Genomic DNA, 25,417 nt, shown 5'->3' with positions numbered 1-25,417 from the left:
AAAGAGTTTTGTAAACCTTGAAAAAAAGAAACTCTCAGTTTCTACAGAGCAGAGTTCCAACCTACTGCACAGCTAGATGCTGGAGGAAAATGCTCCTCAGTTGCAACTGGGTTAGTGTTGCCAAAGTCACCCCCAAAGGTTACTCCTTGATGTTCCAGAAAACCATGCAGCAAACCTGGACTTTGGAACGCCCAGATCCAAAGGGGACTTATAGTTATTCTTCATTGCCTTCAATGGTCACCAAGCTCTCCTAAAAGCACAGAGAGAAGAGAGCAGTAGCTGAACCCAAAAGGCCTTTTTACAAGCCTTCACAGCCAAAGAGCTCAATTTCAACGCATAGTTTGCTACATAATTACTACGCATGCTCCAAACATGTCACTGAGATTCCCTAGAAGAACTCCTTTGTATCGCCTCATGTAGAGATGGCATCTCCTTAGCATCTATCATGTAGAGAAACAAAATCTCCCTAGTGTCCTGCAAGTGGACACACCATATAAAGCAGAGGTCCCCAAACTTAATTGGCCTGCTGCCCCTTTAAAAAAGTTGTGCAGTGCCCCCTGGAAATCTTTCACCCTTTAATGTTGCTGTTTCTTTTTTAATGTTCAGGTACAGTCAGTGAGGGCATCTATGTGCTGGACCGTGCAGCTTTGTACTGAGGGCACTATGTTTAGGGGTTTTTTCCCCTTTGCTCAATGTGGGCAAAATAGAGATGTGGTGGGAGAGATAGATTAATAAAAAGAAAAATGAAAAAATAACATACTAATTTCTGGGAGGAGGAGGGAGAGGCACCCAGGTTAAAAGAAATGCCAAGAGAAGAGACCAGTAAGGAATGATTTGATCAAGATACAAAATAAAATCGCCTATTTTTTAAACCAACATAACCATGTGCTTTCTCTGATGAATTAGTTCTCATTTGAAGCTCAGAGGCAGCTCACACAAGACATCAAATGCACTTCCCATTTTGAGGCCTAAAGCAAACTCCTCTATCTATGCAGTGAGTTTTAAGGGAGAGATATCAGAATTCTTTAGCAGGGGAAGGGAAAAAAAAGAGAAAAAACATTTATATAACACCTACTGTGTGCCAGGCACTGGGCTAGCACTTTACAAATGTAATCTCATTTGATCCTCTCACAATAACCCTGGGAGATAAGTGCTGTTGTATTGAGTGCCATTTTACAGATGAGAAAACCAAAGCAAGCAGAAATGAAGTGACTTGCCCAGAGTCACACAGGCAATAAGTGTTTGAGACTAGATTTGACCTGCAGGGCCTGTATATTCTGGCCAAAGTAGATGATGGTCTCTGAGGTTCCTTTTGACTCAGATCCTGAGATTCAACGAGGTACTACCACAAAGAGACACTGGGCTAGGGAACTGAGGGTCCTAATACCAACCAGGTCGCCAATACCTGCTTTGACTGTGGACAAAGCTCCTATCTTCCCCAGGTCTTAGTTTCCCTACCTGACAGCGGTCTAACTGCGGTTAGACTTCATGATCTCTAGACCAACCTTGGGCTTTGCCAGCCTGTGACACCACCCATGATGAGACCCCTGGTCCTCTATCGGTTCTGTAGGCATGGGATGTTGAGACTAGAGGATCCTCACAATCACGCTTCTCTTCTAGGAGTGCTCCATAAACTAGGCGGGTGCTCGTGGGCCAGGGCCTCAGTTTGCTCTGGGTCCCGAGGCTGGAGGGGCTGAATCTGCACTGAAGGCCTGAGGCCTCTAGGGGACGGGCTTGAGCTGGGGACCAGCGAGACGCAAGACGAAGGCCTCCGAGGCGTGCTAGAGCGGTGCCGGAAGTGGTTGGGCGCGGGGAGGTGGGGGCTCCCGGGGGAGGAGGACGGACTTCCGGCGGCGCCATTTTGTGCTACCCGGTGCTCGGGTAAGTGTGCCAGGGGCTTCGGGGCGGGCGGTGGGCCCTGCGCGCTGGGGCTCTCCCTTCTCTCCACTCCCCCCGCCCCGTCCGTCCGGGGCCTCGGCCCCCTCTCCGGGGCAGTCCTCGCCTCACCTCCTCGTCCTTCCCCTCTCCCCGCTCCTGCGGCCCGCACATGCGCACCAGCGCCCCGGCCCGCGGCTCAGGGTGGGGAGCTGGCCCGGCCCGGCCCGCGCAGTCAGCGGGCGATTACTAAGCGCCTACTGTGTGGAAGGCAGGTTCTGGGGAGGACTGAGGAAGGAGAACCAACCCTCAGGTGGAAGCCATCGCTCTCTTGGGGGCTGACCCAGGGCAAGCGAGTCTCCCTCCGTGGGGCTGTAAAGATGGAAGCCGGGCCCTGGATGTGCTGACATGTTTGGGGGGTGGCTGGGGACTTCAACCTGGCTAGGATCCAGCGGCTCCTCAGCTAGAAGCCTTGGCCGCAGGTGGAGTGTTGGTGGCTGATGGTGAGGGCAGCAAGATCTTAGGGCCTCAGTGGGAATGGGGTAGGGTTGTCATCACCCCGGGAGTCCTAAGGCCGCGGAACCGTTGGAACTGGAGCGCAATGGTAATTACTCTCTGTTTTATAGCCCTCACCTCCCCCAGCTCTTTGTAACGGGATCGGCGGTCTGTAAGGGTTGAGCCAGCCCACGGCCATCCTGCGAAGTGAGTTGTGGGAAGAAATGGGCCTGTTCAGTGATTTTTGTGGAAAGGCAAAGCATTGTGGGTTGTGAGAAGATGGCCTTCGCGAGGATATAGTATATTCTACTAGCTAGGTGTTTATCAAGGGCAAGTCCCCAGCAGAATTTTCCTGTGAGGTTTCTATTACTTAAAATCCTTGAACACTTTTTAGTAGTTAAGATTTGCACTTTCAGCATGGTAAAGGAGCATGGTTTGTGGAAGGAGTTGCCCAGAACCTAAGTTCAACTCCTGGAGCTGGTACTTATTACCTTTATAACGTAACCTCAGTAGGCCTCACATTTCCTCCTGTATAAATTGAGAATGCTGCTATTGGCACCTACCTCACAGGGTTGTTGTGAGGAACAAATGAAATAATGTATGTAAAGCACCTTGCCTACCTTACCTCAAGTCTGTAGATGTCATAATTATTGTGGGCCTTTCTTCAAGCAGAGCTTTCCCCGTACTTTCACAGCATACCGGATAGATGGCTAACTCTGGAGAAATGAGCCCTAACCTTGGAACAACACACAAGACTCTCGCTAACTTGGTAGGATCTGCCAGATTGTTTGCTCCTCAGGTCTAGCCACCTCTACAGCCCTCTGAGGCATTGGATGACCCATTAGAGTCATTAGAATTCCCCCCTCTCCTCCCAAGTTGGAAGAAGTCCATAGCTGAAGAATAGAGGCTCTTGACTTTCTTTTTGCCTTGCATCCCTTTGGTGACTAGAGAAGCCTTTGGGCCCTTCACAGAAGAATATTTTTAAAGACATACAATAAAATACATAGAAGTACAAAGGAAAATGACACCAAATCAGTTATCAAAATATATTTTAAAGAGTTCACAAACCCCAGATAGAGAACCCCTAGACATCTCTGGGAAGAGATCATCTAGCTTCCTGAAGCAGCCCATTGTAGGTAGTGCCAAGTGTCGAAAAGGTTTTCCTTCTATCCAGCAGAAATCTGCTTTCCTGCAGCTGTCACCCCTATTTCTTAGTTATTAAGCCAATTCCTCACCCACATAATAGTGCCTTCTCTGCTTTTTTGAGGTGTCTTAGAAGGCTGCCAACTGTCTTTTGGCCACATAACGATAGGTGATGACTGACTTAAACTATACCAACAATTCTCACTTTACGTACATTTGCATTGCAAATCTGCATTCCAAGAAAATACCTCCATTAACTTTACTGTACAGTACTGTGTCTTCTCGTTCTGTGAGGCTCCTGCTCCCCAGCTTGGTACTCTGAGGCTTCCCCCGCAAAAAAAGTACTCCAAGGGAAAATAGAAGAACTGGTTTAGAGAGAGACCGCTTATACCTTGAGGGCAGCAGATTTGGCTTGAGACCTCCAAGCTGAGAGAGGAGACCTTTGCCACATACATCCTCCCTTGTGATTCCCCTAGCCTGCCCCCATGCATCTGTCTTCCTTTGGTCTGGCCACCCCAGTACCCTGTGTCCTGATCTCTTCTTTATCTCCCTGTCCAGCTCCCCCTCCCCCATCCCTTTCTGGCCCCAAATGTTCTCTTGCTTTCTGTTCCATATCTGAAATACTGTAAAAATCACTTTATGAAGAGGTCTGCAGAACGGTCCACTTAGGTAAAGTGAAAAACTCTGTTATTAAGCGTGTGTGTATGTGTGTGTGTGAGAGTTAGGAGACCTTGTTTACAGTCCTGGTTTTGCCACATAGGACCTAGCAAGTCCTTTCTTTCTAGACCTTTTTTTCCAAGTGTAAAATAGCTATTAATTTCTATTTTTAATTTTTGTTTTTCAAGTAAACATTTGTTTTCTTTTCCCCACTCCACCCCCATTTCTTCTCTTTCTCCTCCCCTTTCCTCCTCTCTCCCTTTCTCTCCCTCTGTCCCCCTTTCTCTCCCCCTCTTCTCTTTCCCTTTTTCCTCTCTTTCCCTCTCCCTCCCCTCTCTCTTTCTCCCCTTCCCTCTCCTCTCTCTTTCTCCCCCTCCCTCTCTCTCCTCGCTCCCTTTCTCCTCTCTCCCTTTCTCCTCTCTCTCCCCTCCCTCTCCTCTCTCCCCCCCTTCTCTCTTCTCTCTCCCTGTCTCCTCTGCCCCCCCCTTTCTCCCCCTTTGAGACCAGGTTTCCGCATTTCATCCATGTTAGAAGCTCACAGTCACTCACAGACCCAATCTGAGCCACCTGTTTGAACCACATTGGCCAATCCCATCCCTCCCAGCCTCCTGGAATCTCACCAAATTGTTCCTGGACGCGATCTGGGCACCTGATTAATCTAGCCCTCAGGAGAGCCACCAGCCTTAGCCTTTTCAGTAGTAAGGACCACAGGTGTGCTCACTTTCCCCATTTTCTCCCATATAAAAGAAAAAAAATCAAAACCCGTATAATAAATATACATAGTCAAGCAAAACAATTCCCACCTTGTGTCTAAAAATGTGCCTCATTTTGCAGTTTGGAGCCCATCCCCTCTGCCTGGAGATGGGTAGTTCTTTGGAATCGTGGTTAGTCATTCCATTAATGGACATTGTTAAGTCTTGGAAAACTTGTGTTTACAGTGTTGTTACTATGAAAACTGTTCTCCTAGCTTTGCTCACTTCACTGTGTGTTGATTCATAGAAACCTTCCCAGCTTTTTCTGATACCACTCCCTTCATCATTTCTTAGAGCACAGAATACCACTTCTAGCATTCTGATTCTGTAATTCAGGTTGTATCTCTGATGCTGGTGGGCATAGGGTTGAACAGGGTCACTTAAGGTCAATGAGAAAACCAGAGCAGTTGGCTGTACCCTCTCTAAGGTACCTTGGAAATCCTGACCTACTCCTTCTTTCAGTGCTGAACTCCCTTAAGGGTCTAGTGCTCGTGTTACTGTCTCAGCCTCTTAGTAAGAAGAGGACTAATGATTTCATATGCAAGATAGATAAAGAACTGATTTGAATTTATAAAACTAAAAACTGTCCCCAAATAGATGAATGGTTGAAAGCAGTTTTTAAAGGAAAAAAATCTAAGCTATCAACAGCTATGTGAAAAAATCACTTCAGATCATTAAAAATGGAGAAACAAGGTAAGGAAACACCTCACACCCATCGGATTGGCGAAAAAGGTAGAAAAGGGAAATGACCAGTGTTGGAGGGACTATGGGAAAATGGACGCACTTGGGAGTCAGCCCAGCCATTCTGGGGAGCAATCTGTGACTGCCCTCAAAGTTACCAAACTGGGTGTGCCTCTTGACCCAGTGATACCACTTGTAGGCCCATGTCCCATACGTGTAGCTCTTTTTGTAATAGTCCAAGACTGGCAGGCCGCCTTTGAGGCCAACAACCTTTCTTCTTTACTGTGGTAGTGTCATCAGAAAAGGGGCAGCAGCATGGTCTCCTCTCATGAAGTACATTTAGCAATGGTGGAAAAGGAGCAGATCCTGCTGGCTGTGGGCTGGGGCGTGCATTAGACTCACTTTGCTTGGCCCCCATGGGTAGAAGTGGAAGATGGGCAGATCTCAACTTGGTGTAGAGGAGAACTGTGGACTAATTTGAACTATTTAAAAGTACAGTGAGCTACCTTAGGAGGTAGTGAATTGAGGGGGCTGACTGACCAATTGCCCTCTCAGGGGAGATTCCAGCTCTCTCCATATTTGACATAACTCCTCCAGGGCTCCACTTCAGCTTCTCTGCCTGCTTCCCCTCTTGGTCTTGTTGACTTGGTGGCTTTTCTCATGGAGATTTCTTTTTTGCTTCAGTTGCTTGAGGGTGGTAGGGAGGAGTCTTATGTTGGTTGTTGGTAACTTAGGAAGGAAGTTTGACTTTGACCGCATCTGGTCCCACTACTTGAAAACCCTGACAGGTAACAGTAATATCTGACATTTATATAAGAGCACCTACTATGTGCCTGGCACTATGCTAAGTGCTTTGCAATTGTTATCTCATTTGATCCTCACAACAGGCCCTGGGAGGTAGGTGCTGTTATTATCTCCATTTTGCTGCAGAGGAAACTAAGGCAGACAGGTCAAGTGACTTGTCCAGGGTCACACAGCTAGTAAGTGTCTAAGACTAGATTTGAACCCAGGTCTTCTGTCTCCAGGCCCAGTGCTCTAGGCACTGCACCACCTAGCCTTAGTCTAACATTTGAAAATCAAATGGTAGGCACATTTGAAAACTTTAATTGGTCATCTTTGTGATTTTGTGAAAATCTTAGGGATAGCTTTTGTTTTCACATCACCTTTATTTCCAACTATATCCCTCTTGCCTCTCTGCCCTTATTAAAAAAAAAAAAAGACAAAAAATGCAGTTCAACAAAGCCTTGGTCATGTTTGGCAATATGTTTACTATTCCATGGTCACTGTTTTCCTAGTTCTGCTTACTTAACTTTGTATTAGTTCATATAATTCTTTCCAAGATTCCCCAGATTCTTCATAGTCATCATTTACAACAATATTCTATTACAATCAACAGTCACTAAGCATTTATAAAGAACTTATTATGTGACTTCTGACCAGGAGGGCTGCTGAATGGAGTTTTACCACTCAGTTCTCACTCCCACTCTAGTAAAAACCTGAAATTTGCTTCAGACTTAGTAATGATCAAGAAATCAGTGAGAAACTATAGGGAGTTTGTTTTTCTTCCCTAGACCTTCACAAAAAGTCAGCCAAAAGCCTGTGGGAAGGAGCCCTGTTGGCAAAGCCACTGACATCCAAGGCCAACAGGACAGCAACCTTAGGTGGGTGTAGACGGCAAGGCCCAGTGTTTGGAGACTCTGCTCACAAAGAGCCAGAAGGGTCGGAAGGCCTGTGGATGCTGAGAAAGCTCTTACTGAGGACCTTAGAAGCTGCGGGCAGTAACCGAGACCAGAGCAGGACTTAGACCAGGAAAACCAAGGTGGCCAGCTCCATGCTGAGACACGGAAACTTAAAGGTCAGGGCCTAGGGGAGGGGTAGGAATTCAGGGCAGGAACCCAGGAGTCCCAGGGTGAGGAGCCCCAAGCAGAGCTTACTGCTTGCTCCCACAAGAAGAGCAAGAGGCAGAACCTGGCCCTGGCACACAGCTTTGTCTCAGGGACTAAAGCTGGAGAACCCAATGGTTCATAGAAAACACTGACCAGCATGAAAATGTAGGACGCAAGAACTCCATAGCAACTGCAAGCAGACACTGAAAGGAAAAAATGCATTTTGCACAAAGAGTATATGAATACCTAGAAGAAATAAAGCAGGAGAGTAGATCAAAAACCCCTAACTACTCTGAAGGGGAGGATTGCAAGGAGAATCACAAGGTCAGAAGACAAAAGTGGCAAACCTTGCCAAGTAACAGATGCCCTGCAAAGGCAGCTGTGCTCATGGCCAAGCCATTGGCCCACATCTGGGCACTTGGAGATGCAGAGGTCAAGTGAACTGTCCTTTGAGGAAAAAGGGAAGATAGAAAGGAGGTTCCCTTGGGAGTGGCCTCATGAGCTCCCCACCTTAATCCTAAAAACTACTTATACGTTTTTCTTGTCCACGCTGGGACCCAGACCAATCCATCTGGGGGCAAATTGAAGTCAGACTGCCCCAGGTCTGCGTGTTGGGGGAATGTCGATGAACTCCCACCTCCTCAGAGTGTGGTGAGCAGAGCCAGGAGCTAACAAGCCTGGGATACAGACGAAACATTGAGAACCATAAGAACTCTGATTCGTGCAGTGCCCACTTGCTGTTCCCGAGGCCCCAGAGTGATGCCTGCTTCCTCCCTCCTGACCAAGAGCTCATGGGCTCAGGCTGCACCAACACAAATACATTGTTTATTGAACTTGATCCATTTGCCAGTTTGGTTTGTTTATGCACATTTGTCATGAAGGTTTTTGTTTTTCTTTTTTTCCTATGGGGGGGGGGGGGTGATGGTGAGAGGGGAAGATAATAGATTTTCTTTAACTGGAAAAAATGATTTGAAAAAAATGATGAAAGAGATGATTTTAGAGTATGAACTCTGTGGGTAGTGTGGACCAGTGCAGAGTGAAGTGAGCAGAAGCAGGAGGACAACAGCTCTTCCCTTTTCCCAGCATCCTTGTTACTGTCGAGGACACCACCATTCTCCATTTCCATCCTCCACTCAGCTTTTCTGAGCCTCAGTTTCTAATGGTGCAAATAACTGGGAGCTGCATGACGTATAAAGAGAAGATACAGGGCATTGTGCAAAGGGAGCAATTTGGAAAGATCAAGAGAAGCTGGGAGTTAAGTGGAGTCATTTTTTTTTTTAAGTTTCGAACTTACTTAAACACCCAAAACAAACATGTCCATGGTAGAGTGAACCCAAAAAGAGGATTCCGCATGGAAGCATGACTGTTTCCCATGACTTGATTGTGAAGAAAGTGCTTTCTAGAGCTATGATTAGCACCCACTCTTGTGAGGAGTGCTTGGGATTATTCTTGGTAGGAGAGTTTGGGCTGATGGGGAAGGCTCCTTACCTATGCTGACAAGCCCTCCCATCTGTGTGTGCAGGGGGGCTTCATTCATTTTTAAACTAATACTAAACAGGTAAAGTTGAAAACTGCCCTAAGCCCTTGGGCAGACACTGGTGAAGAGCCAACTGAGTCCAGAACTGAGTAGGATGAGGAGACTGGAAGTTTTACTTTTAAATGGCCCCAAGCTTCTCCCTAAAAACAACATCCACCTTTTTACCCCAGTATTTTTTCAGTTATGCTATATGCCCCTGAGTCCTGGAATACCAGTCTGTGAAGAATTCAAGTTGTCATTTACTCCAAGGGCAGTGGAGAGGTGTATTGTGGGCATGAGTATAGACTGTAATTCATGACCAACCAAGGAGTTCCCAGGAGAAACAGCATAAAGGATGTTGGCAGGGAGCTGTACCATGAGGAAAGTAGGTAGGTCGGTTGGGTAATGAGAGTGAAGAATAATTGAGAGCTTGTGTACATTGATAACAGCTCTAGAGAGGAGGTCCCCTGCTGTGGTGGGTGAACCCCTTGTGGAGGACTTTGAAGTTGAATCTTGAGGAAGGAGAATGACTTCATTAGGCAGAGAGAAGCAGGGCCCAAAGCACTGAAGTGGAAAGGGACATGATGAGATGAGGTTTTATCTGCATTGTAAAGGACATGATGGCTTGATAGATGGTGGTGTGAAATGAGGCCAGAAAGGTGGGTTGGAGCCAGATTGTGGAGGCCCTAAAATGCCATACGAACAAGTTTACATTTCATCCTAGAGGGGATGTGTAATCTCTGGACGTTTTTGCATAGGGGCAGTAACATTGTCAGACTTGTGCATGAATAGGCTTCATTTAGGGGCTATGTGAAACGGAGAGACTGGAGAGTAGGAGATCCATTCCGCTACTGTTGTAGTTCAAGCAGAAGGTTGATAGGTATTGGAATGAGAACCGGGATGGCACTCTGGAAATTTTCTCTTGTCTCCCATGCAAATGACTGACTTGTTTCTTCCCTCACAGGAGGGGTTCTGGTGTCCAGACCTGATGTGGTCTCCACTCTGGTTTGAGGGAAAATGCCTTATGTCTAGCACATACAGAGACCTGAGGATGGAGAGTGCTAACAGTGTAGGCCCTGCCCAGGTGAGTGAGGGAGTGAGCTACAAGTCAGGCCTGTGCTCATTCATGCTGCCTTTTTCCTTTACTCTCTCCTCCTTGCTTCCCAGGTTCTCACCCTATGTCCAGATGGGGAATGCAGAACCCTGGAAGATGGCAGCCATGCCTCCAGCAGTCAGGTCCCAGGTAACCTCTAGTTCCTTCTCTCTTTTCTCACCTCTTCTGCCTGGATGTCACTTCATCTTTCCTCATCATTCCACAAAGGGGTTCTGGGAAGCCACTTTGCTTTTGGGGGCCTTTGTTTCTATATCTGTAAAAATGAAGATAGTCATATTTGAACTCTTGACCCTCCTAGGCTGTTCTAAGGATCAACTGAGATAATGCACAGAACTTGCTTTGTAAATCTCAAGGTGCTGTATACGTGAATGATTAATAATAATATCGATGAAAATGGGATTTAAATCTGTTGGGAAAAGATATATGCCCTTTAAAAAATAGATATTTACCAGTGAGTACTATATATTTACCCCTGTGTTGGCCCAAGACTCAGCTTGTTTCAGGAAAGACTCGTCTTTCCTGTTCTCGTGTCACATAGACGCAGGTACTATGTCTGTGTGTTGACTCTATTGTGCCTGTGAAAGGACGCTCTGGTATACTTGAATGACTACTGGCCTTGGAGTCAGGAGACCTGGCTGGTGGTCATGGCTCTGCATTTTACTGTATGACCTTGGCCCCCTCTAGCCTTGAATTTCTTTTTTGTAAAATGTGGGTAGTTGGACTTTGACTCTCTATTTCCAAGCACTGTTCATACAATTAGCACTGATTAAGACCTGTTGTCTTAGCATCATCTAGTCCACTCTTCCATTTTACCAATGAGGAACCTGAGGCCCAGACGATTTCAAAGACTTTGAAGGTTCCACAGCTATTGGGGAGCAGAGTTGATTTTTGAATCCAGTGCTTTTCCCACATTAGGATACTGCCTGTCCCATGCCATGTTAAGCTCCAAATAGGCTAATATATGATGTGCTTAGAAATCTAAAAGCATCATATACATGTGTAACCAGTAATAAGAATAATGAAAAATCACACCAAACATAGATTTCAGAAGAAGAGATAAAGTCTTTTTTTGGAAAATGGATATTCATGAGTTGTACTGTGTGCTTTGCCCTGTGCTTTGTAACATACTACCAGTATGACCTTCACTTAGTTTCTCTGGGACTCGGTTTCCTACTCTGGTAGACTAGATTCCTGTGAATCCTTCCAGTTCTAAATCTCTGGTCCTACATATCATTCCACTTGCTCTTTCTAAAAAATTTGGTATCTACGACTTGTTTCACTTTGCCTATAAGAAGCATTTGTGCTCAAATCTAGAGGATGAGAATTGAAGGGGACCAACCACATGCCCTTGGGCAGTTGTTGGTAATACATCCTTCTTTGTAGGAAAGACTCAAGAATCCCAGTTAGAGCTGGCAGGGGCCTCAGAAATTCTCCAGCTCCAAACCTTTCATTTTTCAAAGGAAAAAGACTTGCCCAAGGTCACAAGGCCAGTAGGGTGGATTTTGAGTCAGAAGAACAGAGTTCAAGTCATTCAACTTAAAGCCTCTGGGCCTTGGTTTCCTCCTTTGTGAAATGGAAGTAACATTGGTACTGCCTAGTTATTATGAGGGTTAAGTGACATAATGGAGATAGAGTTCTTTGTAAATCATAAGGCATTATTTAATTTGTAATAATTATTATCTTAGCCCTGATGAAAAGGCTATGCTATACAGCTTATGTGCTAGCTATACAGTAAGGGGTGAAAAATCCAAGAAAAATGTATTGTTTGTAAACAAGTCACTCAGGGAAGTGTGTGATAGTGGGCAGAGAGCTGGCCTCAAGGAATTCAGGAAGATCTGGCTATATGTTCCATTTCTGCTCCACTGCTCCTCTGGGCAAGTCCTGTCACCTCTCAGTGCTCCTGGCAGCTCTCAAAGACTGTAAATTGTAGAAATGGTGCTGACCTGACCCCACCAAAGGAGAGTTTGGAATGATCTGTGTATGCTTCTGCCATGCTCTCTCTAGCTGTCCCTTAATTGGCACTGCTGGCAGACACCTGCTTTTGGGCTGAGCCAGTATATATTGACATTCTGTCTCATGCACATTATAATTGTGAGAGTTTACACCAGCCCTTCCTCTGTCTTCATTCTTGACTCTTTCCCTTTCATCTTGCTTCATAAAGAAGTAATTCATCCCATGAGCTTTTTGATGAGCTCTTTTTCTGTGGTTTTCTGAAACATCTCATTGACTTTAGGCCCAGGGGTAAGATGCTACCCTTGGGCAGTTAGAGTATTTCAGCCAGGCCTGATCTGGGGAGAAGTAGAAATGGGAAGCTTTTTTTGGTGTGGACACATTTCTCAATCTGTGAGTTTGCAGTAGGTGAATCTGCCCAGTCTGCCTCCTAAAAAAAAAGGGTTGTTCCTGTCCTTGGTACTTCATGTTCTGAGCAGAGGCTGATCCTTACCCTCCTGTATCCAGGTTACTGATTTAATCTACCTTTATCGAACCCCACTTGACAGGGCACTTTCTTCTGCTCCTCTCAGTGGCCCTTCTAATGTAATTTCCTTTTCTCCTTTGTGTCCCCCATATGCTGGCATACCCAGGTGCTAGCACTGAATTCTGGGAGAACTCTGTGTTTTTAGCCCAAACCATCGTCCCCCAGCTACCTCTCTCGTTAGAAGGGTTTCCAGTCTCAAAACCTGACCTGACCTCTCAGATGGATAGAGGTGAAAGACTGTGCATCCAGAACCTTCAGGGAATGGAGGACAGAGAGGTCCTGAGAAGGGCTTATCCAGGTGAGTTGTGGGAATAACATCTAGGTATGAGGGGACTTAGGAAAGTAGGACCTCCCCCCTTTTTTTTTAGGGAGGCAACAGTAGTAAATTTTTTCACTTTTTTCTAAAGTTTGCCCAGTCCTGCGTGTCTTGGTGCCTGACAAAGAAGAGAATGCTTTCCCTTTTTCTCCTCCCTATGTGATTATATTTTTCCTCAAACTATTTCTTATGCTCCCAGCATCCCCCATGTGTAGTCTTTCAACCTCTCTCAACTCTGTAGACTCAGAGACTGTCAAGTTGGAAGGGACCACAGAGATATCTAAATATAACTTCCTCAAGTCACAGGTTTGAAAAGGACATCCAGGACATTCTGGTCCCACTCATACCAAGTCACATCAGCCCAGCCTTCTCCTGCTCTTGCTTCTTTTCTGCTATTCTTAATCATTCCTGCCTTCTCTACTTTGGTCAGCCTTTTTCTTCTCAAAAGGCTCTCCCTCATTTTCTTTGTTCACCTTTGTCTCTGTGTCAAGCAACTTCTCTCATTTACTTCCTATATTTTCCACTTCCCCATCTTCCTTCTGGTTTCAAAGTGCATCGAGTATACCTAGTAGTCATTTTTATTTGAATTATTCTATTTCCTCTTTCAGATCAACAGCCTTCTTTTACCCAGCAAGGGTGTCCATATTTTCTGTTTCTCATTTCAGACTATGGGATTGAGACTGAAAACAAGGTTATTCCAAAGCAGGAAATTTTTGAAGAAGACGAATTCAAGGGTGTATTGTGGGCCGGACTGCAGAAGACTGTTCCCCAGGAGCCTGAACTTGAAGAAGGCTGTGACTCTAAGGCCAGTTTAGAGGAGCAGAAGGGAAGCGTATTGTTGATGAGACTGAGACAGTCTCCCTCTTCCCAAGAAAGTGCTTTCAACCCCATGTCTCTGTCCCAAGGGGGCATCCCTAAAGAAGAGGGAAGACCTGAATATACCAAGTGGGATAAAAGCTATGATTTGAGTTCAGCCCCTGCTACAAGTTGTATAGAAACTATAGGAGAAGGATCCCAGAGATGTGATTTCTATGACAAAAGCTTTGGACAGGATTCAGAGCCTCTAACCCATCAGAATGTTAATAATGGGAAAAAACCCTATGAATGTAGCGAATGTGACAAAGCCTTTAGTCGGCGTTCATACTTTATTGAACATCAAAGGATTCATAGTGGTGAGAAGCCATATGATTGTAGTGAATGTGGCAAAGCCTTCAGGTGGTATTCAGATGTTGTCTCACATCAGAGAATTCACCGTGGAGAGAAACCGTACCAATGTAATGATTGTGGCAAAGCCTTCAGGAAGAGCTCAGATCTTATCCAACATCAGAGGGTTCATAGTGGGGAGAAGCCCTATGAATGTAGTCATTGTGGCAAAGTCTTTGGTCGAAGCTCCAGCCTTATTCGGCATCAAAGGATTCATAGTGGAGAAAAACCCTATGAATGTAATGCTTGTGGGAAGGCCTTCAGAGATATCTCTACTTTTATTAACCATCAGAAAATACATAGTGGAGAGAAACCTTATGAATGTGATGAATGTGGCAAAGCCTTCAGTCGTAGCTCCAGCCTTATTGAACATCAGAGAATTCATAGTGGAGAGAAGCCCTATGAATGTAACGAATGTGGCAAAGCCTTCAGGTGGTGCTCAGACCTGGTTCCGCATCTCAGAATTCATAGTGGGGAGAAACCTTTTGAATGTAATGAATGTAAGAAATCATTTAGGAAGAGCTCAGATCTTATTTTGCATCAGAGGATTCATAGTGGAGAGAAGCCCTATGAATGTAATCAGTGTGGGAAAGCCTTCAGGAAAAGATCTGATCTCATTCAACATCATAGAATTCATAGTGGAGAGAAACCTTTTAAATGTAATGAATGTGAGAAAGCTTTTAGGACACGGTCAGATCTGGTTCAGCATCTGAGAATTCATAGTGATGAGAAACCTTACGAATGTAATGAATGTGGGAAAGCCTTCAGGCAAAACTCAGACCTTATTCAACACCAGAGAATTCATAGTGGAGAAAAGCCCTATGAGTGCAGTAAATGTGAGAAAGTCTTCTGTCGAAATTCAAGCCTCATTCGACATCAGAGGACTCACAACAGAAATTAACTTTCAGGGTGTTACTATCCCCTGTCCATGCTAGGGACATAGAGGACAGGGCTTCAGGATGCGTAACTTCCTCCTTGTAGCAGATGATAAAGGTTGTTTGCATGACTGATTGATCAATATTATAGAGTGAGGGAATGCAACTATCGAAAATTAATGTTTACTGCAATTTATCCCTGGCTTTATTAGCTTTCAGAATGGCCTCTCAGGTCAGGGACTGAAATGGAAGAGGGTATGTGGATATCCCAAGGAATTTCCTATACTCATTACTTGTGTGGTCTGCTGCATCCAAAGGGTAAAGAATGGAGGGGGGGGTGTCTTCCTTTTAAGCCATGGCCTGTCCCTTAATCCTTTTCAGCACCTCTCTTCCATAATGATGTTTTTTTCGATTTGACACATTTACAATACTGTCCTTAGCCATCTATTTAGAGCACATGAGTCTGCCAGCCACATGTAGGCAGGAGCCTGTGTAGTTCAAGAGTCCAACCTCAAGGACAATTTCCTGCTCCCCAGATAAGCAGAAGTAATTTTCATAGATCTTCCCCAGTCGATGAGGGAAATTAGAGCATTCTTTGAACGCCTTCCATCCCAACACATAAATACACAAACTTTCTGATGGAAATAATCCTAGAGTCACCTAATAGATCTCTTCTGTTCCCCACATCCAGAATTGTTTTCTAGGCATCCAGCCCAGCTTAATTTTTGGTTTTACTCTATCTTGGCTTATTATTTGATCAAGTATCTACTTTTACATTAAGTTAAATTTTGCATAGGTTGGCGTATCTATAGAGAACGTGGTGGTGATGGGGACACATAATCTAGGTTCATTTGGGTTATTAGGGAATTCTCACTGAGGAGAAGGAAGTAGAGCAGCTGGGGCTAAGGACAGGAAGAGCCCACTGAAAGGGGGTAGGGAGAATGACCAAAGCATAGCAGTGGATGGAGAAGAGTGTCCCCAACCCTCTTTCCTCTCATCCATCTCCTGGGCCTGGAATGGGAAGTTCCTCCCATTAAGGTCTAACTGGTGCCGCCAAAGGACTCCCCCAGGAGTTCAAGGATGCCTCCATTGTCCTTTTCTATAAAGGTAAAGGGAGTAGATTATTCTACAACAATCACGGCGGGGAGGGGGGGGTGATGTGTCTCTCTCTTAGTTGTTGCTGGCGAAATTCTTGCTAGAGTTCTTGTTAGGCTGTTCCTTCACCTGGAAGATGGTCATATACCTGAGAGCCAGTGTGGCTTCAGAAAGGGCTGAGGAACAGGCAATATGGTGTTTGCTGCCCGACAACTCCAGGAGAAATGCCAGGAGCGGAACAGAAGTCTGTATACAATGTTTGTAGATCTGACCATGGTCTTTGACACTGTTAGTTGTGAGAGCTTACGGAAAATTATGACAAAATTTGGTTGCCTGGAGAAGTTCATCAGTATTGTATGTCAATTTCATGATGGCATGTTTGCCCAGGTTCTGGATAATGGACAATGCTCTCGTGCCTTCCCAGTCACCAATGGAATGAAACAGGGCTGTGTGCTTGCTCCCATGTTTTTTAGCTTGATGTTTTTAGCCACATTGTCAAGTGTTTTCAATGAGGATGAACACAGCATGAAGGTCAGCTACTGTACTGATGGTAAATACTTCCATTTGAAAAGGCTACAAGCCAAGACCAAAGTGGAGGGAGTGTTGGTGTATGATTTTCTGTTTGCAGATAATTGTGCACTCAGTGCAGCCTCTGAAGCTGAGATGCAGCAAAGTATGGATCAATTCTCTGCTGCCTCTGCTAATTTTGGCCTAATAATTAACACCAAGAAAACACAGGTGCTCCATCAGCCACCACCACACCATCTATAGGTGGAACCATTGGTTATAACAAATGCTGTGGATAAGTTCATTTACCTTGGTAGTGTACTTTCCAGGGATGTACACATTGACAGTGAGGTTGACGAACCCATTACCAGAGCTAGCTCAGTGTTTGGGAGGCTCCAAAGAAAAGTTTGGGAGAGAAGAGGTATTTGACTACCAAATTGAAGGTCTACAGAGCTGTTGTGCTGACCTCATTGTTGTATGCCTGCAAAACATGGATTGTCTACCAGTGCCATGCCAGGAAACCAAATCGCTTCCATTTGAACTGTCTTAGGAAGATTCTGAAAATCTGGCAGGATAAGGTACCAGACACTGAGGTCCTTGCTTGAACTAAACTGCCAAGCATTCAAACTATGCTTTAGAGAGTGCAACTCTGACAGGCTGACCACATTGTTTGAATGCAAAATGTACTCTTGACAAAAAGACCATTTTATGGAGAGCTCACATGGGGCGGGTGATCGCATGGTGGTCAGAAGTGTTTCAAGGACACTCTCAAGGTCTCTCTCAAGAACTTTGGATTTGACTGTGCAACATGGGAGATACTGGCACAGGACCGCTCAATGTGGCATGCCCACATCAGAAAATGTGCTGTGCTTTTTGAGCAAAGCAGAATTGAGACAGCACAAAGTAAACGCAGGATGCGCAAATTTGGGATATCCACTGTAGATGTTCACACGGACTATCTGTGCCTAACCTGTGGTAGAGCATTCTGAGCTCATATTGATCTGATCAGCCACAGTCGGATACACTGAAACTTCACTTTATCATGGTGATGTCATTTTGGTCCTTTTTGAGAATGAAGAACAACAACCAACTGGTGCCACCTCCATGAAGTCCTCCCTTAGTGAGCTTTGCTTTAAATTCCTCCTAGCACTTTGCTTGCACTTCTCCTTTGCACTTGTTTCACTCCCCCTTGTATGATTTTTGTAGTATTTGTGTCTTTACTAATATTGTAAACTCCTTGAGAGTAGGGTCCAGTTCATGTGTCTTTGTATTCCTGGTGCCAAGCACAGGGCCTTGCACATCGTAGGTGCTTAATTAGTGTTGGTTGGTTTATTAATAAAGGCAAGACTACTGATAAGTATGGGATAGAATCATGGGATTTTAAAACTGGAAGGGACCTTGGAGATTACTCAATCACTTTATTTTACAGAGCTCAAAATGAAGTTCAGAGTGTCCAAATCCCAGGCTCTTGACTGAGCAGTGCCCATTAATAAAAAGAACAACTGGTCGTGGAGTCAGGAAAAACCTCAAAAATCCTTCCACTGCCACCTACTAGTTTGACTATGGACAAGTCACTTAATCTCTGAGTCTCAGTTTCCTTATCTGCAATGTGGTGATAATGCCTATGGCACTCACTGTTGGGTTTTTTTTTTTAAGGATCAATTAGATCATGTATTTTAAAGCACTTTGAAAAGAGCTGTTATCATTGAGACTCAGGTGGCCTGGGTCCCCTGTTCAGTAATTGACTTAACCTGGGGCCTTGAGCAAAACACCCCTACCTCCTTAATTTTGCCCTCTATAAAATGAAGGATTTGGAGTTGATCTCAAATTTAGCTTTATGTTCTAAAAGATTAATTTGAGGGAATTCTGATACCCCATGTGAAACCTGGTATGCCCAGGTATGTAAGAGAAGGTCCCATGATGTGGGAAGGGCAAATAGAACCAGATGGATCTAGAAAGGGGTGTAGTGGAATGAACCTTTGGCAGAGTCAGGATACCTGTGTTCAAGTGTGGCCTAAACCACTTACTAGCTTGTGTGAAAATATCTTTGCTTCTCTGAGCCTCAGTTTCCTCATCTGGGGATAACACTTTCACTACCCACCTCACAGGGTTGTTGTGAGGAAAATGTTTTGTAAATGGTGAAGTACCATATAAATGTGAGCTGTTACTAATCTAAAGATTATTTTCTCATTATTGAGGTCCCTTAAGGGATCTTTCTTTTTCTCCTGAATCCTTTCCCAAGTGGAATGTTTTAAGTATATACTCCTTCGAAGAGGTGCCCCAATCCCCTCTGCCCCCAAACTGTTAGCAGCACAGAGCTGCCAGTTCTGACCAATGAGTTCACTTAAGTGTGGCATTCCAGAGGAGCATGGACAGAATCCGGAGGAGGCCCCATGTGGACTTGCCAGCACTGAACATTGTGGTACCTACGGCTCATCTTGTCGTCTTAGACTTAGATTGATTTCCACAAGCTAGTTGTTCACTTTCACAGCTTTCAACCCCTGAGATTTAAAATGCTGATATGATGAAATTCAGGATTTGGATTTTTAAATTAATATTAAAAAAATGATGGAAGCCTACTTGAGCTCCATTCACCTTTAAATCCTACAGAATCCATGCTTTAGGATGCCTGGGGTCAAGTCTTAGCAGCTCTTCCCCTACATAAGCGTGTGACCTTGGGCAAGTGAGCCTCTGATTCTCCATCTGCAAAATGGAGACTTTGAATTCCATGTTTCCTAAATCCCTCTTCCCATTACAGAATTCAATGTCTGTAAGATGAGGGAGTTCCACAACTTCGCCAGGAACCACCGTGGGTTCGTATGATCGGAGGTACATTGCCCCCTGAGCATCTCTAAGGTATTGCAGCATTACAGACAGGCTTAGCAGGGCACTGCGCAAGTGCAGACTGCATTCAGGGAGGGGTGGGCGGAACTGGTTCTTGAGACCAACCTCAGCGAGAACCACCGACTGCCATGGTCTCGGGGCCTCATAGAGCCACCCACTTTCCGGCAGCTGGAGCCATGCATCACGTGCTAGAACGGCCTGCGAGGTGACCATGTCAGAAAGAAAATTGAACTTGTATTTGAGCTGGACCTGGAGAAACCCCAGCTGGCTTCCCGAAGGAGGAAGCATCTTTTGAACATGGGTTGGGTAGATAGGGAAAGAATTCCTGAGGGAAAGGAAGCATTTGAACTGAATGTGAAGATATTGAGCTCTTCCCGTCTCTGCCTTGTTCCCCCTCTATAAAGGTATAGACTGTATCTGAATTAGGACTGCAAGCAATCTTAGTCCAGAACTTTTGTTTTTATTGTTAAATACTAGTACAGATAACCCGTATAATTTTGCTATTTCCCAATTACTAAACCAATTAACAAGCATCTCAAGTGCCCACTGTGTGCTAGGTATTGTGTTAAACACAGGAGATGACAAAAATGAAACAATCCCAGCCTTCAGGGAGTGTCATAGAGGGGATATATGTGTTCACAAATAAACACAGGATGAATACCACATAAATACATGCCGATTGTGGGAAGGGGCTGCTAACAAGAGAATCAAGGAAGGTCTCTGGAGAAGCTGTACAGGAAGGGAGCCAGCACTCTGAGGAAGGAGACCCCTTTCCAGAATGGCCTGTGCCCAATACACCAGTGCCAAGAGGCAAAGATGGAGTGCTGTGTACTGGGAACAACAGCCTGACTCCAGTGTGGATAGATGGCCTGTAAAGCTAGGTTGGAGCCAGATTGGAAAGGTCTTTAAGTGCCAGACAGGAGTAAGGAGCCTCTGAAGCTTCTTGAGAAGGAAAGTATGCCTGAAGATGATCCATTTGGCAGCTGTGGCAATCAGGGCAGGACATGGAGATTTTGGTGCCATCTGGGCAGAGATGCATGTTGCATGAGGGTTGATAACAAACCATGGGAGAGCCCTTAGGTTCACACAACCATGGGTGGTGACAGTAGGGGATGGGGGGAGAGCAAGATATATGCATGATGATCCTGCAAAAGGAACCATGAATGGGTGTTTCAGCAGGAGTAGAAGAGCAAGGACACATCGTTTTCTTGAAAACCAGGAAGGAGAGAGAATCCAAGAAGACAGTAGATGGCATAGAAGTCAAGAAATAGGAAAATTTAGGGCATTGGATATAACAACAAAGAAATTGTTGGTGACCTTGGAGAAGTAGAATTATGTAATTTTTGTAAGTATCTGGGAAGGAGTTAGTGTATTTCAGAGGCTGAAAATTAGGAAAAGGAAGGAAAAATGAAAAGGGCAAGCTTCTAGAGGAGATGGGAGGGCAGTGGGATTTAAGGACACAAGTGGAGAGGTTAACATTGGTAAGGAGAAGGGCCCCTTCCAAACCTGGAACAAAGGAGGAGAGGATGAGGAATGATACTAAGGTGATTTGAAGTGTGGAACTGGAGAGGAGAGGGGACTTGTGACAAATAGTCTCAATTTTTCCAGGGAAGAATGAGGCCAGGTCCTCTTTTGAGGAGGAAAAAAAGGGTAGTTTAGGTGGCTTGAGGAATGGGGACATTTGAAACAGATGCTGGATGGAATACACTAGAGAGTCCATCGGGAAGAATAAAAGGATTGTCGTGCAGCAGTGAGAACTTAGTTGAGATTAGATAATAATTTAGAGTGAGCCTCGTCAGCACAACGGTACAACTTTGTTCAGCAGCGTTGGGAAACCCAGGATCAGGTTCAAAATAAGCAGATGGTGCAAATGCTGCCCCCAACCCTCAGCCCCCTGCCCCATGCTTTTACTGTCTTTCCTGCCTCTGTTCTCTCCCTCACCTCTAAGCTTAGTGGAACTTCTCATTCCCTTCAGAGTTTGGCTCAAGTGCCACCTTCTGCAAGGAACTTTCTAATTATTACCCTCCCCCCTCCCGCATGCATACACAATTTTACTTCATACTTAATGGGTAACTCTTTTCATCCAAGTCACTGACGAAAGTGTTCAACAGAACGGGCACAAGGAGTCCCAGGAGCATTCCACTAGACAGCTCCCTCTGGGTTGACATTCAGCTCCTCTTACCATCACTGAGTTCCTTAAGCATCTTTTAATGATATGCCAGGCACTGTGCTAAGTGCTGAGAATGCAAGCACAAAAGGGAAATAAGGTTAAAAGAAAGAAAAATAGAAGAAACTTTAATGTGTGCTCCTGACCTCAAGAAGCATACATTCTTAAATTCTTAATTTTTTTTTTCATATTCAGAATTGGACAAACATCAACAAATGTGAACACTTCCCCATACAAAGCATGGAAAAATAGGGTTGCGCAGGACAGCTTGACATACCTGTCCCTCTTCTGCTGATTTCACTCTGAGAATTTTAGGTCATTAAAGGGTCCTCTGACCCTTTAAAATCAGCTCTCCTAAAAAAAATAGGAGTGTGCATCAGACTGTATCTGACTTTACTCTCCTTTATCAAGAAATCTAAGATTGAGTGGTCCACCACCTTCCCCCAAAGGTTTCCAGGATTTCTAGTTTGGCATTCAGCTACAATTTGTTGGTGAGAATCAGATCCGGAATAGCAACATGTCCTTCCTGCTTTCTCTGCCTTTTGAAGGAAAAAATGGTTATTAAACTAAGAATATATTATCTACTCTGCTTTGGGCAGGGGAAACTTCAACAGATCTCTGGATAATTGAAATCGAATCCCATTATTTAGGGTCAGCCAGGTGGCCCCGTGGATAGAGCACTAACTTTGGAATCAGGAAGACTCATCGAGTTCAAATCCAGCCTCAGACACTTATTAGCTGTGTGCCCCTGGGCAAATCACTTGCCCTGTTTGCCTCAGTTCCTCATCTGCAAAATGAACAAGAGAAGGAAACGGAAAACCACTCCAGTATCTTTGCTAAGAAAACCCCAAATGGGTCATGAAGTGTCAGATGCAACTGAACAACAACAAAATAGTATTACTTGGTACTGTGTTTGAATTTAAAGTGTCTACTCAGTTCTAGTCTTTTCACTGGAAGTGGTTGGAAGTCTTCTCTCTCATTAAAGATGCATCCCCTCTCCCTCAGTAGCATTTTACTCAGGTTTGCTAGGTAAGTTATTCTGCATTGTAAACCTGTCTCTTTTGCTTTTTGTAATATATTACAAGCTCTCCTATCTTTAAGTGGTAGCTGCCATATCTTGTATGATCTCAGCACTTAGCCCAGTACCTGGCACATAGCAGATACTTTATAAGTGCTAGTTGACTGACTGATCCCAACACTGGCTCTTTGGGACTTGAATTCTTTTTTCACTGGCTGCTTGTGGTATTTTGACTGGAAGCTTTGGATGTTGTGTACAACATTCCTGGGGGTTTTTATTTTGTGATTTATTTCAGGAGGTGGGTTTGCACTTTGCCCTCTGGTTTTAATAAGTCTGAATAGTTCTCATTCATGAGTTCTTGATATATGTTATCCATACTCTATTTTTGGTTATGGCTTTCAGGTAGTATCATGATTCTTATGTGTTTATATATATGTATGTATACATATATGTATCTATACATACATATGTGTGTGTGTGTGTGTATATATTTTCCCTTCTCAATTTATTTCCCAGGTCAGTTGCTTTTGGTAAGAGGCAATTTACAATTTATTCAATTTTTCAGTCTTTTGATTTTATTTTAATATTTCTTGTTGGCTCAAGGAATCATTCATGTCTTTTCAATCCATTCTAATTTTCAGGATGATACCCCTTATACTGAACTGTTAATTTGGTTTCTAAGTCTTTTCTCTAGTATCCTCATTTATCCTCCAATTCATTCCCCTAGAGGAGAGATCTCATTTTGTTTATGTTTTTCTTTCAAGAATAGTTGAGCTTGTTCCTGGGTTGGCTTTGTAGATGTTGTCGAGTTATTCTCTTCAGAGTTTTGGCCATTCCTGGCTCCATATGTCAACAAGCATTTATTAAGTGCCTACTATGTGCCAGACGCTATCCTAAACATTGAAGATGCAAAGAAAGACAAAAACAATCCTCTTGCCCAGGGAGCTCACCATCTAATGGGGGATACAACATGCAAACAGCTAGGTACAGATAAGATAATAGAATAAATTGGAAATAATCTCAGAAGGAAGACACTAGCAGGAAAGAGAACTAGAAGATTTTACATTAGACTTGGAGAAAGCCAGGGAGGCCAGGATGTGGAGAGGAGGAAGGAGAGAGTTCTAGGCATGGGGGACAGCCAGGAAAAATGCAATCAGGAAATAGTGTCTTGTTTGAGGAACAGCGGGGAGGCCAGTGTCACTGGATCATAGGGTACTTGGAGGGAAGGAAGATACAAGAAGACTGGAATGGTAGGATGAGGCATAAGTAGTGAAGGGCTTTAAAAGCCAAACAGAGGATTTTCTATTTAAGCCTGGAGGTGATAGGGAATTGTTGAGAAGTGATATGTCAGACTTGTGCTTTAGGAAGATCATTTTGACAGCTGAGGGGAAAATGAGTTGTAGTGGGGAGAGACTTGTGGTAGGCAAAACAACTGTTGGACTATTGTAATAGTCCAGGAATAAGGTGCTAATGCCCTACACCAATGTGAGGCAGGGTCAGAGAAGAAAAGAGGGTATAGATGAGAAATGTTATAAAGATAATAGTTGACAAGAATTGACAACACATTGGATATGGTGTGTGTGTTTGTCCTTCATCGCCGAAGAAGACCATGCCATCAGAGAAATGATGACATGACTTGCCCCTGACTTTGTTTTGAGTGAGGCAGGGCTGTGCAGGTCACCAGCCTCACTTCTTCTCTAGACTCATCTGAATTCAGTGACCAGATATTCATCGGGATAACTGGAGATGACCCAGGATGAGGCAATTGGGATTAAGTGACTTGCCCAACGTCACACATCTAGTGAATGTCAAGTGTCTGAGGTGAGATTTGAACTCAGGTCCTCCTGACTCCTGCACTGGTGCTCTATCTGTTGCACCACCTAGCTGCCCCCGTTGGATATGGTGGGATGATACAGAAGGAGGAGTTGGGGATGACTAGGTTATGAACCTGAGGGACTGGAAGATTGGGGGCATCCTCAACAGTATTAGGGAAGTTAGGGAGAGAGGAGGGTTTTAGGGAGAAGATAATGAGTTCAATTTTGGACATGTTATATTGAAGATGGCTACAGGGCATCCAGTTTGAGATATTCATTAGGTAATTGGAAGTGTGAGACTGGGGTCAGGAGAGAAGTTAGGGCTGATCAATAGATCTGAGAATCATCTGCATAGAAGTGATCATTTGAATCCATGGGAGATGGCAAGATCAGCAAGTGAAATAGGCTAGAGAAAGAAAAAAGGGAGCAAGGCAGAGCCATAGGAGACACTTCCAGTTAGCAGATGTGTTCTGGACAAAGATCCAGCCAAGGAGACTGAAGAGTAGTCGGACAGGTAGGAGAGAAAACAAGAGAGAAGAGGGTGACTGACAACATGTAAGGCTGCAGACAGGTCAGAAAGGAGAAGGATTGAGAAAAGGCCATGAGATATAGCAATTAAGAGCTCATTTGGTATCATTAGGATCATTGGTACTGGAAAACATTTTAGTTGAACGATGACAGCAGAAACCAAACTGCAGAGACGTGAGAAGAGAGTGAGAGGAAGGGAAATGGAGGCACTAATTATAGATGGAAAACTTCAGAGAGTTTAACCAAAAAAAGGAGGAGAAATATGGGACAGTAATTAGTAGAGATGACTTTTTGAGGATGGGGGAGTCATAGACATGCTTGTAGGCAGTAGCCAGTAGACATGGAGTGATTGAAGATTAGTGAGTAGGGATGATAGAGGGGGTAATCTGTTGGAGAACAGGATAGGATGGGATCAAGGGTACATGGTGTGGCGTTAGCCTAGGCAAAGAGAAGGG

General features: G+C 44.6%; 1 protein-coding gene across 3 annotated transcripts; it reads left to right on the top strand.

Annotated features, from left to right (window-relative positions):
* The first annotated feature begins 1,836 nt into the window (after nucleotides 1–1,836).
* On the top strand, nucleotides 1,837–18,762 carry LOC140515184 (uncharacterized). Of its 3 annotated transcripts, XM_072625735.1 has the most exons (5): nucleotides 1,837–1,881; nucleotides 9,970–10,089; nucleotides 10,173–10,248; nucleotides 12,702–12,893; nucleotides 13,577–18,762. In XM_072625735.1, the coding sequence occupies exons 2-5, from the start codon at nucleotides 9,994–9,996 to the stop codon at nucleotides 15,013–15,015; spliced, it is 1,803 nt and encodes a 600-aa protein (XP_072481836.1). In that variant the 5' UTR covers nucleotides 1,837–1,881; nucleotides 9,970–9,993; the 3' UTR covers nucleotides 15,016–18,762. The 3 variants fall into 3 exon arrangements, with proteins under 3 accessions (XP_072481836.1, XP_072481835.1, XP_072481837.1); XM_072625734.1 differs by lacking the exon at nucleotides 1,837–1,881 and having other exon boundaries at nucleotides 1,888–10,089; XM_072625736.1 differs by lacking the exons at nucleotides 1,837–1,881; nucleotides 12,702–12,893 and having other exon boundaries at nucleotides 1,888–10,089.
* The last annotated feature ends 6,655 nt before the right edge of the window (nucleotides 18,763–25,417 follow it).

Source organism: Notamacropus eugenii, chromosome X (genome assembly GCF_028372415.1).
Source record: "Notamacropus eugenii isolate mMacEug1 chromosome X, mMacEug1.pri_v2, whole genome shotgun sequence".
NCBI lineage: Eukaryota > Metazoa > Chordata > Mammalia > Diprotodontia > Macropodidae > Notamacropus > Notamacropus eugenii.
This window is presented reverse-complemented; position numbering and strand designations above follow the sequence as displayed.